This window comes from Molothrus ater, chromosome 3, assembly GCF_012460135.2.
Source record: "Molothrus ater isolate BHLD 08-10-18 breed brown headed cowbird chromosome 3, BPBGC_Mater_1.1, whole genome shotgun sequence".
Lineage (NCBI taxonomy): Eukaryota > Metazoa > Chordata > Aves > Passeriformes > Icteridae > Molothrus > Molothrus ater.
This window is the reverse complement of record NC_050480.2, coordinates 37,275,876-37,291,004: the sequence shown is the minus strand read 5'-3', so window position 1 is coordinate 37,291,004 and position 15,129 is coordinate 37,275,876. Positions and strand designations below refer to the sequence as shown.

Sequence of the window (15,129 nt, the reverse complement as noted above, 5' to 3'; positions counted from 1 at the left end):
TTCCTGAAATTTTTCCATTTGTGCTCCAAAACCATGTATCTATTTACAAATAATAAAAATATCTAGAAAGGCTAGGAAGTTAATCGGTGCTAACAGTAAATTTAGGCATAAGATTTGGCTGTAACCGCCTTCTGCAGTTTCTTATAAATTCCCTTAAAGTTACTGGTGGTGGGTGAGATGGAGACCCTTTTGAGTCATTCACTGTACCTATTACTCTTCCTTGTTAGCAAATTACTCTTCTAGACCACAACAGTTCATTAATTGAGCTTTGTATTGAAGTCCTCGTATTTCTTGCTGCCCCAAAATTCTTCCTACAAAAATATAATATTTTAGTGGTCTTTAAAACTACAAAGATCACCATTAAGCAGTAAGATGAAAACTAAAAATTATCTTTTCTTACAATTAAGAGGACTCTAGAGTGAAAATTGTTGCACTTCATTGAGGAAGGCATTTGAAGAGTCTGTTTTGCAGCTCAGAGGGAAAAGACATCTCACAGGATGTTAGGAATTTATGAAAGTAATTAATGATGTTTTACTGAATACTAGATTAAATATTAGCTCAGAAAACTAAATGAATGTCCTGAGTAAAAGAAAGAGCTGCCCCTGGGCTTCAAACATTTGCATATATTCATTTAGAAAAACCTTCAAGTGTAACTTAAATATGTATAACTATGTTTTCATCTTTATCACTCACTGATTTGTGCAGCTTGTGGAGCACAGATTAAATTGGCTTTTTCTTTTAATAATGACAAGGCAGATTTTAGTTGTGAATTGCATCATTTTGTCTTTGTGGGTGTATCAGTGCTGCCTGCATAAGTGATGCATTGGTGTTTGTCCTAAGCCAAGCTGAGTCTGCTTTCTGTGCCTTTTTGTTCTGCACATGTCCTGGGTGCCAGAGGTGGGCAGAGGATTGCCCATCCCACAAGGTCTCCCACAAACTCCTGAAATACTGATGAATTATACAAACACTGAATGGCAGGTGTTTAAGGATTAAGTATGTGATTTGAAAATATACTTGATGTGATTTGGAAAATATACTTTTTGTTAATTTCTTCTTAGTTTGTTTCTTTTTGTGCCCTGGTTAAGTGGGAAGTTGTCATTTGTCATTGCTGTCAGAAAATGACAGCACAAATTTACAAGTGTAGCACACTCGTCTTCGAGAGCACTAAACTCCTCCAGTAGAACCTGTATGATTTTTAAAGACTTTTGGGTTTTTTACATTAAGCTTTATGGTGCAAAATTCCACAATTTTTATGAGTGCCTTGTGGCTGTATCTTAAATGGTGATAAATAGCAACAAATGCTCTCAGGCAGCTTGCATTGTGAGTGTGAGTGTGCAGCTTGCTGGAACTTGAATACATAGCTTGGGTGCTGCATCTCCAGAAGCAGCTAAATCAGTGCTAAAATCTGAAGAGATGGAGCTCTAGCCCCGCAGAGGAATCTCTCATCCTGCTTGTTTTGTGTGAAAGCCCCATCCTTCCATACCTAGAAAATAATATTGAACTGGCAGTGCCTTGTGACAACCAGCATCCAAAGTCTGAAAATGGATCCTAATTATTTCCAGATAACATTGCAAACTTTCACCCAATTTGTTTCTTCCTCCCTTTCTCAGTTAATGGACAAGTGAAAGAAGCAAAAGAAAAAGTAAAAGTAAAGGAATTCTTGCTGGTTGAAATTTACCTAAAGGCATGAAAGCCCTGGGTGCTCTGAAGAACTGTGACTAGAACCCGAGTAAAATCAATTGGAGTCCCATATTTAAATTAAAAAATATTTCTAAACATTTCAGAGATAGAAAAAGAAATAATGTATTTAGCTTCTCTCCTTTGTGTTTAACTTACAGAAATATACCAGCCTTGAATAAGGACAATTCCTTAATTTGGTGGAAAAACGGGGAAGCTCCCAGATCTTTGGCACTCCATATACACTCATATGTTTCCCCTGCATCTTTTGTCCTCTTAAATCCAGTGGCGGCTTATTTGAAGAAAGGACAATTTTTTCTATACTTATAGAGGGTTTCAGCTTTCTATCCTGTTAATTGCAGCCAGCCAAGTTTAGCATCATTCAAATGGACACTGATAAAAGCATGCAAAGATAAGCTCCAGATCACTCTTAACTGCAAACTTGTGAAGACACACATGCTGTCATTGAGTTTCAAAACTTTTCTCACTCAAGGCAATGAGGATGAAAACAAAGAAAATTAAAAAAAAAAAGAAATGTGACTGTATTTTATAATTGGCATAAATGTTTTTAGTCCCTTTTTAAGAGGGACCTAAGTTAAGTCTGAATAAGATCAAAGAGTTTTAGGAAGATGAATTTGTAGCGTCCGTACTACAAATTGAATGTTGATTCTTGCAGGAATAAGAGGATTGTCACCTTTTACTTCTCAGTAAAGTGAGAATTCCAGGACAGTTAAAGCTGATCCCTGACTGAATTCAGAAAATGTTCTAAGACCATGAAACCGTAATTAATGCTAAGAGGTGCTCTGAGGGTAAGGGGTGCATCTTGCCCATTGGAGCATGCATCCAGTCTGATAAAAAGTGTGCTACGAGGGACGGTGCTTGCTGTGTCTCATGACAAACCCTGTCACATAGAGCTAGAAGTTGTGCTGGTACTCTCTCTGCTTTCTCTTATTGAAGTGTGACAGTCATTGGCTTTATCTTGGATTTTTTTCTGCCCTTTATTATAAGGCTGAATAACCTGTTTTCTGGCTTTAAAATGTGTCTGTACTGTACAGCTTGTGCATCTTTAAGACAGAGATGATTTACAAGTCCAGACTTACAAAGCTTAATTCCCATTGCTAAGGAAAGTTCAAAGGAGTTTATATCCTTTCTTGGATCCTTTCATCCCACTGAGGAGTAGGGTGGGTGCAGAGAATTGAAGGAGTGGCTGTGGGATGTTTAGCTGCCTGCCAGGCCAAACCCCAACATGAGTGTTCTCCCTTTTAAAATTAGGCATGATTTCATAAGGGGTGGGAATAAATGAGGTGACAAACTATGCCCATATGTACTGGGCACAGGGATTAATTTGTTGTAAGAGTGCTTTCTGATATAGCATGGATGCCCCATTAGGGATTGGGAAGAATCTCTAAACTGTGTCTTCTGTAACATACCTAACTATATCTCTGGCAAACTAGTCCTAAAGTAAAGTCCAGTTGGATGTGTAGATGTGCTGCATATTATTGCACTGCATAGATCTTCCAGACTTATCCTGCTGGGATATTTTGGTAGGCATAGCCCAAAAATCAAATCTAAGACCATTTTCACCTGTTATAGAAAATGCTAATTTAAAAGCAAGTCTTCAAGTAAAATCAGGGAAAGCTCTGGAAAATATTTGATGTCTTGTCTCTGTGTAAACTAGGAAGTTAAGTCACCAAGTAGGGCCACATAGGGTGCTCACTAGGCTTTATTTACAGCTTTTCTCATAGCAGCTGCTCAAACTGATATATAGAGGCATGAACTGGGACAAGTAGAAGACCAAAGTGTTCCTTGGTTTGGATGTATACCAGTTGCTGGCCATAAAGCATGAAAAAGGCATCTGTGAATGACTAGTTGAAGTAATTAAAATAAATATTTATAGCTATTAAACTTTTGATGCTCTAGAAAATAAATTCACAGGAAAATTTTGCTTTCTACAATGGAGTATTTACAACACATAGGAATTCTTTCAGAGTTCTTTGGAGAAGGAAATTTTCCAAATTCATTTCTGCAGCTTTCTAGCTGCCACTGAAGTGCCCCATCTGCATGAGAGACTACTGAAGTCTTTAAAATATTTTCAGAGTTCTGGTAGTAAGTGACTCTTCAGTTTTTCAAATAGATTTCATGTCTCAGTAATATCTTGACACTTATTAGGTGTCAGTGTGAGCCACTTTTATGCCTGTTCCTCACATACTCCCTTATACTTAATGTATGCCTTCAGTGAAGACACAGAAGTGTAAGTAGATTGGCAGTGTCTGCCTTGCTGAGATAAACCTTCTCAAAGAAAAATTTAAGGGGAAAAATGAAATACAAATTAGATCTTACGTTAGTCAAATAACACAAAGCCCACAGTCCTGAGGCCATGCTGCACTCTGTGCACTGTGAAAAGGGCTTCCTTATGAGACCTTTTTGGGGCACAGTACCTTTTATTACCGTTTAACCCAGGCCAAAATGTGCCTAAATGTAATTCATTCAAGCATTTTACAGAATACATTTGTTATTTGTTCTGTTTCAGTGTGGCTTGAGAAGAAACTAAAGCAATGGAAAATGCAATCCGTCCATTATAAATAATAAGCTTCCTGTTTTTATGTTTACAGCTGGAGATAACATGTTTAGAGAGTATAAATTCTTTCAGGTAGTTCATTGTGGAAGATGGAATAATAATGAGGTGCACTCAACTGTGTTTAGGAGGAAAACAAATGGTTGTGAGAACTTAATTGTATTCATTTTTAATATAGCATTATAAGCGTCTCATTGTCTTATTGCTTTCTAAACAGGCATCATAATAAATGGTGGGTTATAGGTTTTTCTTTGTGCACAATATATGAAATTACAAGAAGGGAAAAGTTTTTCATTTACTGAGAAAAGTTTTATGTGAATTTAGTGTTCATTTGACTATTTCTCTTCCATTTTATATTGCATGATATGTTCTTAATGTCACTGTGGAGATACTAATAGCTTTGTAAACATAATATCAAAAAGTTTGGCTGCCTTCTGTGTCTTTTGTAGATCATTATGCAGAGTTTTGAAGGGAATAACAATTATCTAAGCAGGTATTTTAATGTTCAAACTGTCTCATGTGCTGCCAATAAAACATTTTTATTTGTTAGAAGGGTTCATATATCTTTCAGGAATTCATGCTAAAAGATCTACATTCAAGAAAAGTTATCACAATAATGATGTCATTTTATTAGTAATGCCATTTAGAAATATGTATATAGCATTGCTAAGGTCTTAGATTGTGTACAAAAAGTAATAACCCTGCAACGTTCCTAACTGAGCATTAACTCTGCATTCCCTCCACTGAGCTAGAATTAGCATTAAGTTTTTCTGTTATAATGTGAAAAAGATGGAAATGAAGCATGAAGTGATTTGTAAGTGAAGGAAGAGGGGGAATTCTGACTTAGTTGAATACATTTCCATTTCCAGCAAATTATTAACTCATTAAGGGACTAGACAGTATAAAATTCTGTCTTTTAGTTCTCTTTAAAGAGTATTATTCAGAGCAGAACCTTTGTAATAGATAAACTATTGTCTTTGACTGTAAATCAGGGGATTTTATTTTTGTAAATGCTAATCAGGGCTTCTTGCTACACAGAGGGACCACTGGCTGAAGGAACTGTACTAAATCCCACAGTATGTACTTATTTCCCCTTGTTCAACATCAACTGTTTTCTTTTCTAAAAAATAACAAAATATAAATTTGAATGTGTCTGAGTTAACTCTTCTGCTAAGTGAAGGGTTTTCTGCCTTTTCATCACATTTATTTGAATGTGTGGTGTTTTCAATAATGTATCTATTTTTCCTTCTACTTCTAGGTGTTGCTTAGAACCCACAATATTCTGAATGCTAAATTAGAACAGTAGTATACACCTCTGGTAATGCTGAAAAGGTGAACTGAAATCAAATATAGATGTATTCCAAAGCAGCATAAAAGAGCAAGTAGTTTCTGATTGCTGGAATTTAACTGCTAAGTGGTCCATGTAATTTAGGCCTGGTGGTGCACTGGCTTTTTCCCTTGCCCCATGTGGAGCAATATTTAGTTCACTGCCACTGAGCAGTCAGTATTCACACAAATGGATGGTGATATCAGATCAGAGTGCTGATTTGCTTCATTATTTTAACAGTGCTTAATTTTCCCTTCAGGTTTCCCCTTGCCATGACCTGCATAAGATTCTCTGAGCCCAGAAGCTGATTTTTCTTTCTATATTAGCTGATCAAATAAAAGATGTTAAGTCTTCTTGCAAATCTTCCTTCCAGTTTCTTAAACCGACATGGCTTAACAGAATATTATTGCTATATCTGTGGTTTTTATTTTAGGTAGTCTCCATTCTCAAATTCATTATATACCTGCTAATATACCATTCACTAATATACCAGCTTTAGCTTCCTGTGTAAAAAAGTGTATTATCATGGTGTTGCTTTCTTCTTCTTGCCTTTTTGCATTCATTGTGATCAGGGGAGGAAACAGTTTTCCTCTTCCAATTGATTTCCTTTTTGTTTCTGCTGCCTTTGAGACCTGAACTCTGTCCTTGTGAAAGGGTTACAGCAACAGTTGAGTAAGGCTTGCTGAGCTTTTTTTTCTCTCTCTTCTGGGAACTTCATATGCTTATTTGTCTGTTTTGAAGGTCATCTTTAATGTCTCTGTACATTATCCTTGAAAAAAATATTTTCCCAATAAAATCAGTGTGTAATCTACAATTTTACATGGGGTCCCATTGGTTTGAAAAGATGTGTTGTGCTGTTTTTAAGGAGAAAAAAAACCAACAAAACTAGAAAGCTAACTTTTTGGGTTTGGTTGACCATTCATAGAAAATACCTTTTCTTGATCATTGGCTTTATGTGAATCTCTTAGGGAATGTCATCAGGCAGTCTGTTTAGATCTGCTTGATCTAAATAGGCAGCAATTAGACAATTCCACTGTTACTGTATCCACAATAGGCCCCAGGGATTCATGGGTAAAGGTGTGAATCTCTAGACAGCATAAAAGTTGGAATTTCCACCTGAATCTCAGGTGGAGTGTGAAGGATTTTTCTTTGTGGTTGATATGCCATAAAAAAATACCTCAACACCTTAAAACTCTGAATTCATGGTTAGCAGGAAATGGAAATTTATCAAATTCATTTTCAAGGCAAAACACCACAAGCTTTTTTATGTGCATGTTCAAAACTTCAGATTCAAACTATTTTCTGCTCTAATGTTTCTTTAAATAAAAAGTTTCAAAATTACCCGTATTGCACTTCAGAAAACATGACTTCTCTAGTGGGCTTTATACTTGTTAGATTGAGAAAATTCCTTTCAGTATTGGTATTGCTACCCAAATATGTTGTAAAGAAGATATCAAACAGAAATCTGTCAGAACCACTGAATGGTTTGGGTTGGAAAGGACAATAAAGATTATGTGGTTCCCACCCCTTCACAGTGGACAGGGATGCCACCCACTTGATCAGGTGGGCCCAGCCAGCCTGACCTTGAACACTTCCAGGTATGAGATACCCACAGCTTCTCTGGGCAACCTGTACCAATGCCCCACCACCCTTTCAGTGAAGAATTTCTTCCTGACATCTAATATTTTTGTTTAAAAATGTTCCCCATTGGCCTGTCACTCTCTGCCCAGGTAAAAAGTCCCTGTGGTTTTTTGTTTGTGGGTTGTTTTTTTTTTTTTCCCCTAAGTCTACTTCAAGTACTGAAAGGTTGCAGTGTGAGGTCTCCCCAGAGCCTAACAAGAGGATTTCAGAGTAACTTAAACACAGTCATCTCTTCCCTTTTCATAATTTATTTCAGTCTTCCCAACTGACCTTCTTGTTACCTCACTGCTCTCAGCAACAAAGGATATTGTGTTGTTCATTTAGGATTTGCTGATTCAGCCTTGTGAAATTCAACTTGAGAATTCAGAAAAAAGGAAAAAGGCTTGAATGAAAAAAAGTTTTAATTTTAATTTTCTCTGCTATGAATTAATTTTCCCAAGTTGGCCAAAACCCATTTTCTCCAAAGAACCAATCCTTATTACTGAGTTTCATAATTTTTTGATCGACTCACTTCCCTTTGCTCTAGTGAAAGATACTTCACAATCTACTTTTTATACACTTGCAGTTTTTCCCATTGGAATATGGCACACAAGCATTAATTTGAATCAACAGATAAGACAATATCTCTAGAATCATTAATAATAGATATACTTAAAAGCCTTTTTCCTGAGGCGTAAAACAAATACACGAAGGAAACAAAAGTGACATTGACATAAATAATTGTATCTTACAATAGTAACCTAAGGCACAACCTAAACTCTCACAGAAACAGCTAGAATTCTACCTCTTTTCTCAAAGAAGCTGCAGACTTAGCCCAACTATTGTCCATGAAATGTAATCTGCTATAAAGCATTAATCACCCATATTCTGGGAAATGCTTGGTTATATTCCTGTCCAGATCTCTCCACAATTAATGTATGATGACAACTCTTTTTATTTTTTTCTTGTACTGTTTTATCGCTTTTCTTACAAAGGTTGAGGATTACTTTCCTCCTTTAAACACAAGCCAAATTCAGTTCAAATGTACTCAGAAAAACAATACAAAACTGATGCTTTAGGATTCTATGTTTGTTATTGCTCAGTGGCTTCCATGTGAAATCTACACAGGCTAAATATCAAAGGATGTTGTGTCTTTCTCCTACCTGCTCTTTGAAAGTTATCCTGATATCCACTAATTAAGCTTTCCTGAGACCATTGTCTACACTGTCATCATCAGTAGTGATGTTCAATATGTCAAAGCTTGTTTTTGTTTTAGATAAAGAGATGGAAGAAAGCTCAGATACAACATGTTCATCTGTCCTCTTAAAATTTTATTAAGGGAAATACCAAAAACCACTATTGCTATGGTCATATACAGTATCACAGAATATTCTGAGTTGGAAGAGACCCAAAAGGATCATTGAGTCCAACTCTGAAGTGAATGGCCCATGCAGGGATCAAATCCACAACCTTGGTGTTATTTGCAGTGTGCTCTAACAGCTGAGGCAATCTGTAGAACTGCATAAAGTGCAAATTTTGCAGCTTTTTCTGAAGTATGTAGTTCTTGATATTGCTGAAGAGAGAATAGATGGAGTTCTATTTTGTCAGCCTTTCCATTGTTTCTGAGCTAACCACAAAGCCTTCAGCTTGCAAAAAGAACCTGGAAAGGACTTATACTTTTAAAAGATGAATTGATATACCCAGGCAAATAAACATGTACAGCAGCCAAGATCAAAGAAGAATGGTTGAAAACATTCGTGGTAGAATTGTTGGGGAATTTTGTTTTGTTTAAGTAGCGCTTTCCATCTCTTTTATTCTCTCATATGCACTGTCCCCTCAGTGTGATTGTAGCAAAGCATCAGGCAGTGAGCTGAACCAGGAGCTGATGAAAGATTTAAAAAATAAAAAACAACCTACTGAAAAGGACAGTAAATATTGAGAAAAAAATGAAAGGCAGAACATTGGCTGCTTAAGCAAGCAAAACTGCTAGAAGAGGTGATCATTAAAACAGAATATGACTGATTGACAGTTTATTAGGGGTTTCCGAAGTCGTGAGTTTTTGCATAAATACCTATTTCTCTTTTTAAACTCTCACTGTAACTGAGCAAATCACTTTTGAGCTCCTAATTTGCCTAGTTATTAATTTCATTATTAATTTCTTTTAGATTAATAAATTCTTTAATGCTGCACCGTATTCTTAGTGGAAGAAGTTTTAGAGTGACAGAGAGGTTTTGTATATTGTGTTAATGAATTTAATGATTGAGCTATTTAAATGGATCTTGTCAAAATGCTATGGGCAACAAGGGGTAAAAAAAAATAGGAGAGACTTTTAATGTCAACATGATCTTTTAAGGTTGAAATCTAATAATTGCTTTGATTGAATATTAAGACTGCAGTGTCCTTGCTCTAACAAATATCTGCTGGCTTATTACTGCTTCACTAAGGAGAGAGTGTGTTATTGAAAATTCAATTAAAACAAAACAAAATCAAGATTTTTGTCCTTTAAATTACATTGCATAAAAACAAAGTGTGGAGGGAGAAGTACTGAGAAATAATGTAAGAGCATGAAGGAAAACCACTCAACATAAAAGAGATCAGAAAAGAAGTGGTAGAAGAGACCATGGGAGAATGAGGGTATAAAGAGCACTAAAATATCTGTAAAGGAATCTTTTGCAATTAAAGTGGGTATAGTATTTGCATATACAAATGACAATTGTTAAAAATCGTGTAGATACAGAGATCAGACGATACAAATGTAGATACAAATGCATCAGAACTCTTTCTGTTTCTCCCAAATGCATTCAACAATCTGTCTTGACATTTCACAGCAGAGATGGCCAACCTAATGATGCTACAGAGAGTTAGAAAATTAATTTTTTGATAGACTACCCACTTTCTGTGTAGGCTGATGCTTATGTTCATTCATGACACTGAAGAATTAGGTGTGGGTCTCCAGAAGGTATCACTGAATAAAGAACAATTTTTCTTGCAAGGTGTGTTGTGGAAAGATCAGTACAAGTCCTTTTGAAAGAACTTTGTTAATGATAGGTCTTCCAAAATCTCTGTAAACTCTATTTCTTACATAATATTTTGCTTTTCTGTTCTGTATTGTGAAAATGCTGAGCAAGGTGAAAATGCTGAAAGACATCGTGATTTATCATGTATAAACCTTTCACAAGATCCTTATTTACCCTGCTATTTTCTAAGACACACGTTCTGGAAAGACTGTCTAAGAATCACCTCTGGTGAGGACAGAAAAGGAGGAGAAGCTTCTGAATATGTGAGACCATAAAATGATCTCATTTTGGACTAAATGGCTAGCAGTTCTTCTGTTTTATCATGAATGGTCACAACAGTCATGAGATCTTCCACAGGCTTTCTCTCAAGTCCATCTAAAATCAACAGTTGAATGCCTTTTTTGGAAAGAATGGAAAACTCATCCTGAGTCGACATCTAAAACCAGATTTAAACTAAAAATTACATTACAGAGAAGAAATAGTATCACTCTTCATCAGTAGCATCATCTTCCTGTCCCTGATTATAAAAATATTTTAGAGTAGCTTGTTCATGAACTCCCTGTGATCATCAAGTTTGACCCTAAATTGTGATATGAAGAGTGTGTTTCAGCACTATCTGTGCAAATGCCTCTTAAGTTTTGAATATTCTTAGTGCTTGATTTAGTAACGCTCCCTCTGGAGATTTTTTACTCTGTGCCAATAAACCTGACTTATTTAGAGCCATTGGCTCTGGTCCACTATTTCTTTGTTGAATGTTTAGCACTTGTAAGTGTTGTGACCCTTTTGGCAATGCAAGTAATCCTAATTCCAGCAATTTACACTTGTCACTTTGCTTTAAACTCCATTACTGCACACTGAAATTCTCCACAAAATGGTTTGGAAGTCATTTAACAAATAACAAATTGGAGATAGAGGGATTTTGTCCATTATGTCACAATTAATTATTTATCACAATTTTGGTTTTGTGTTACAGAACTGTGACCTGGCCCAGCAGAGCATTGTTCATATTGTTCAGAGTCCACAGAACAGTCAGAACAAGGAGAAGACAGAGCATAGCTGTGTTGGAGGTGTTCTAAAAGCCTTGAAAAGAGAACCTGAGAGTTTAACTCGCATAGATCTCAGTACCAGCATCCTCCCATCAGTCTCTGCAGGGTTGGCAGTTATTCTGGATCCTGGAAAAAACAGTGTTTCACTTCCTGCTGAAAAATCAGGTAATTTGGTGACTTAGTACATTTCAATATACATTTTTAATGTGTTTTTTTCTTTCTTAGGTTGAACAGTTCTAGTTCCATACCACAGGGGAAAAGCCCCCAAAATATATGGTTTATTCTATTTATTAAACAAAAAATACAACAATATTAAGATGATAAACATCTGATGTGTCTTCTAGAAAAATAATTTTGCTTTGTGGATAAAATTAGTGATTTCTTGTGTTGCTCCTGTATCTAACTTGTATTATGCTCATATTTTTATAAATTATTATAAGATTGCAAAACCTCCAGAGGTCTATGAGAAAGCAAAATATAGTCTCTGTAAAATTTCCATCATAGAAGTTTCCTTAACTAGAATGTTGGGCAGCTTATGCCTTCCAAATGTGCTTAATTCCCAATCTGTTGGGATGCTTTCATACCCATACATTTTATAAAAATATTTACAATCTATTTAAGATATACTAAAGCTCTGCTGGCACACCACATGATGGGGATGATTCATACTATGGACATTTGTAGTTCTTCATCCACTAAATGTTTACTGAGAATATCTTCATTGTGAAAAATAATCTGAGGCACAGGTTACTGCAAAATTATCTTACTGACACATTTGCCCCAGTGAAGATACATCATTCTGTGCAATACCAGATACTGTTGTGATTTATCATAATAGTCCATCAGAGATGTCTTTTTATAAAGAACAGTACACAAATAGCCTTTTTGTGCAGTACACAAGGTAATAGCAAACATATATATCCAGAGTACAGAAGATAAATTGTGACAGAGATACCTCTGTGACTAACGTGGCCACAGAAGTCATCTTGCTTAACAAAATGGCTACTAAAACCATTAAAATAACTTCTAAAGAATTTATTAAGTAGCTCATGCAGAAAATATACAATCCATGGGAGGGTCACAGAAGTATTCCACAACTGACTTGGTCAACCTCTCACTGACAACTAATGATGAATGAGTGTGGTTTAGGAGCAAATTAGTACCCAGCTTAATGATCCACATCTCCCAATCTGAATGAGTAATGAGATAAGAGGGGTGCATGCTGATTTAAATATGGTAAACTAGGGACAGATCTTCAACCTCGGTTTATTCTCAGATGAAAGGCAAAAGTGTGAGCTTTTAAGCATTACCACATATTTATTTTTTCATTACTATACACATGTAGAGGGATTTAATAGCTGCGCTTGACTTTACAGAATAGTCTGTACATGTGCAAGGACTCCTAAGATGTGTCATGTGACATTTTTATCCACAGACTACAAACTCTGTGAAGCTAAGCATTAACTGATAGGTGTCTTCTATTGCAGCAAATATTTTCGTGGCAGAATGCATGAGGACAAAATATATTGATAAAATATGTGGACTAGTTTTATCTGTGATTAAATTAAAAAGACTTTTTATCATAAGAGAAAAAAAAGAAGACCCACTTTAATGATTGATAGTTCTTTGTGGAAGGATATTAATAATAAGTTCTTTTTAAAGGCCTGTTAATTTCTTTCCTTGTTTTGATTCTCACTATTAAAATTTGTCCTTTTGTCTGTTCAGCTCTATCCCTTTGTTCAATATGGGGAACTATATTTTTCCTTATGGATTTAGGGTGAGTTAATTTGTAGTCACTTTAAAATAAAAAAAAAGAAAGATTATTCCAAAGATCAGTTTTGCAGTTATCTTTACTGTGTAGCAAGGATTTCCTTTGGCCTAAATGAAATGACTAATAGTAGTGGGAATGAGTGGCTTAAGCAAATAGGTACCATCATTGATAGCTGAAATTATACTTACCAAGTTGGTGTCCTAGGAGATGAATGGTTGTGGACATCAGTCTACAGCAGCAACCTCGACAGCTGAATGGAGTATAATCTTTATTGTTCCATGCGTACATGACAAATTTAAACATAAAATTTAGAGGCAAATGTTTAATTAATTGATTAAATTAATATTGTTTAGTCTGACGTGCTACACAGCTATTTCATAATTGCAACAGTAAACACTAAGAATGTAAGTCTTTCTGAAGCCTAAGTTATTTTTATTTGTTATGCTGACCCCATGTTCCTGCCCTTATTTTATTTGCCCTCCTTTGATTTCTGAGGAAAAATGTTTGTGGTAATTTTCACATCGCAAGAGCGTCTCCCAGAATCTTTAGCAGCATTTGACTGCTAAAATAGTATTTTTGAAGTATTTATGTCAATGCCTAGAGACCAAAATTCCACCAGGCAAACCAGGAGAGAGGCAACTCTTGTTATGCTGTACTGCTATTATATCAGCAACATAATTAGGTAGTATGAACTTCTGCACTTGATGAGACAAAAACCCTTATGGCCTGGCAGTGTATCTCCACCAAAGATATAATTTGCTCCTTGCAGAAGCATGTAACAGGACATCCTCCTCCCAGCTCACCCCTACTCTTGTGTGAGTAATGAAACCAGCTCCTGACTGGTCTGGAGATGCACCTTATTTGCACTGTGTTTTTTAGACTACAGTGTGTTTCTCTATGAGAAATTCAGAGTTTGAAAGTCATTAACAAGTTGAAAAAAAATATGAAAATGGATCCAAATAATCTCTTCATGAAAGAATTCCAGGTTTCCTGTCTTTGCAGACAAAAGTAATAGAAAGGCCTTTTCTTCTCGGTTTTTGTTGTTGTTTTTCTTGGGGTTTTTTGTTTGTTTTGTTGTTGTTTCTTTGTTCTGAAAACATCACGTAGTTTCTAGTGGACATGTAAAAAAATCTCAGCGTAAGACTTTCATTCTACTTCACCCCCTTTTAATTTGCCTCTCTCCAATATCTGGGACAAAGAGCTTTAATAAACACAATGTAAGTAAATGAGCCTATGTTCCATAATGGTTACATGTCAGTAGGTACATGTATAAGATGAGGAGATAATGGTTGGTCTTGATGACCTCAGATGCCTTTTCTAATCTTAACAATTCTAACGATTCTCTGATTTCTACCTGAAAAATAATGAATCTGTAAAACATAAGGGTTTGTATGACTCATCTGCTAAATATGAGAATGCATCGTGATTTCAGATTCAAGAAAGCCAATAGAATATTTGGAAGTAGAAACAGAAAACAGAGTGGAGTGAAGAAAATGGTTTTTTCTCTGCTTTTGACACTTGCATAACTAAAACCAGTATAACTTACTGTTTAGATGACTAAACTGTTAGAAGGTTCAGGAGCTGAGTCATGAGAATCCTACAAAAATGCACATCCTCATTGGTTTATATTTGTTTTGGCATCTGTGGAGTGGAAGTTTGGTAATCTGGGAATATTAGATTTTAGCAGCTGTTTTAGGATTTTTGTTCTCATTGTCTAGAAAGTGCAAGCCAGCAAATGTGAATACCACACATGGATTTTAACTTGCCAGGAAATCAACCATCAATGCAAATTATCCTAGCTTACAAGAATTCTCCACATTTGTCCATTTAAAAAAATGTAGAACATTTTTTTCTGAAACATGAAGTTAGGACTTCAACCTAGAATTGGTATGGGTGGTGCTAGGCAGGAAATGAGACTGCAGAATCCCATTCCCTCCCCTTTGTAAATGTATGACTGATGTCAAGCAAATTTGTAATATGAAAAAAAATAGTTCAACAGAATACGTTTTCTGTAAGCTGACATGAATGTTGCTACTTATGTAATTTCCAGGTTAATCCATTATCAGCTGGTTTATTATTTTGTCTGACTCAAGTAG

At 35.7% G+C, this 15,129-nt stretch overlaps 1 protein-coding gene across 1 annotated transcript in view; it reads left to right on the top strand.

Moving 5' to 3' along the window:
• Positions 1-15,129, top strand: part of PRKN (parkin RBR E3 ubiquitin protein ligase) — a 673,569-nt gene that overhangs the window by 195,891 nt on the left and 462,549 nt on the right. The window contains exon 3 of the mRNA XM_036380347.1: positions 11,190-11,427. Coding sequence (XP_036236240.1) covers positions 11,190-11,427 — 238 coding nt within the window. The remainder of the gene's footprint in view (positions 1-11,189; positions 11,428-15,129) is intronic.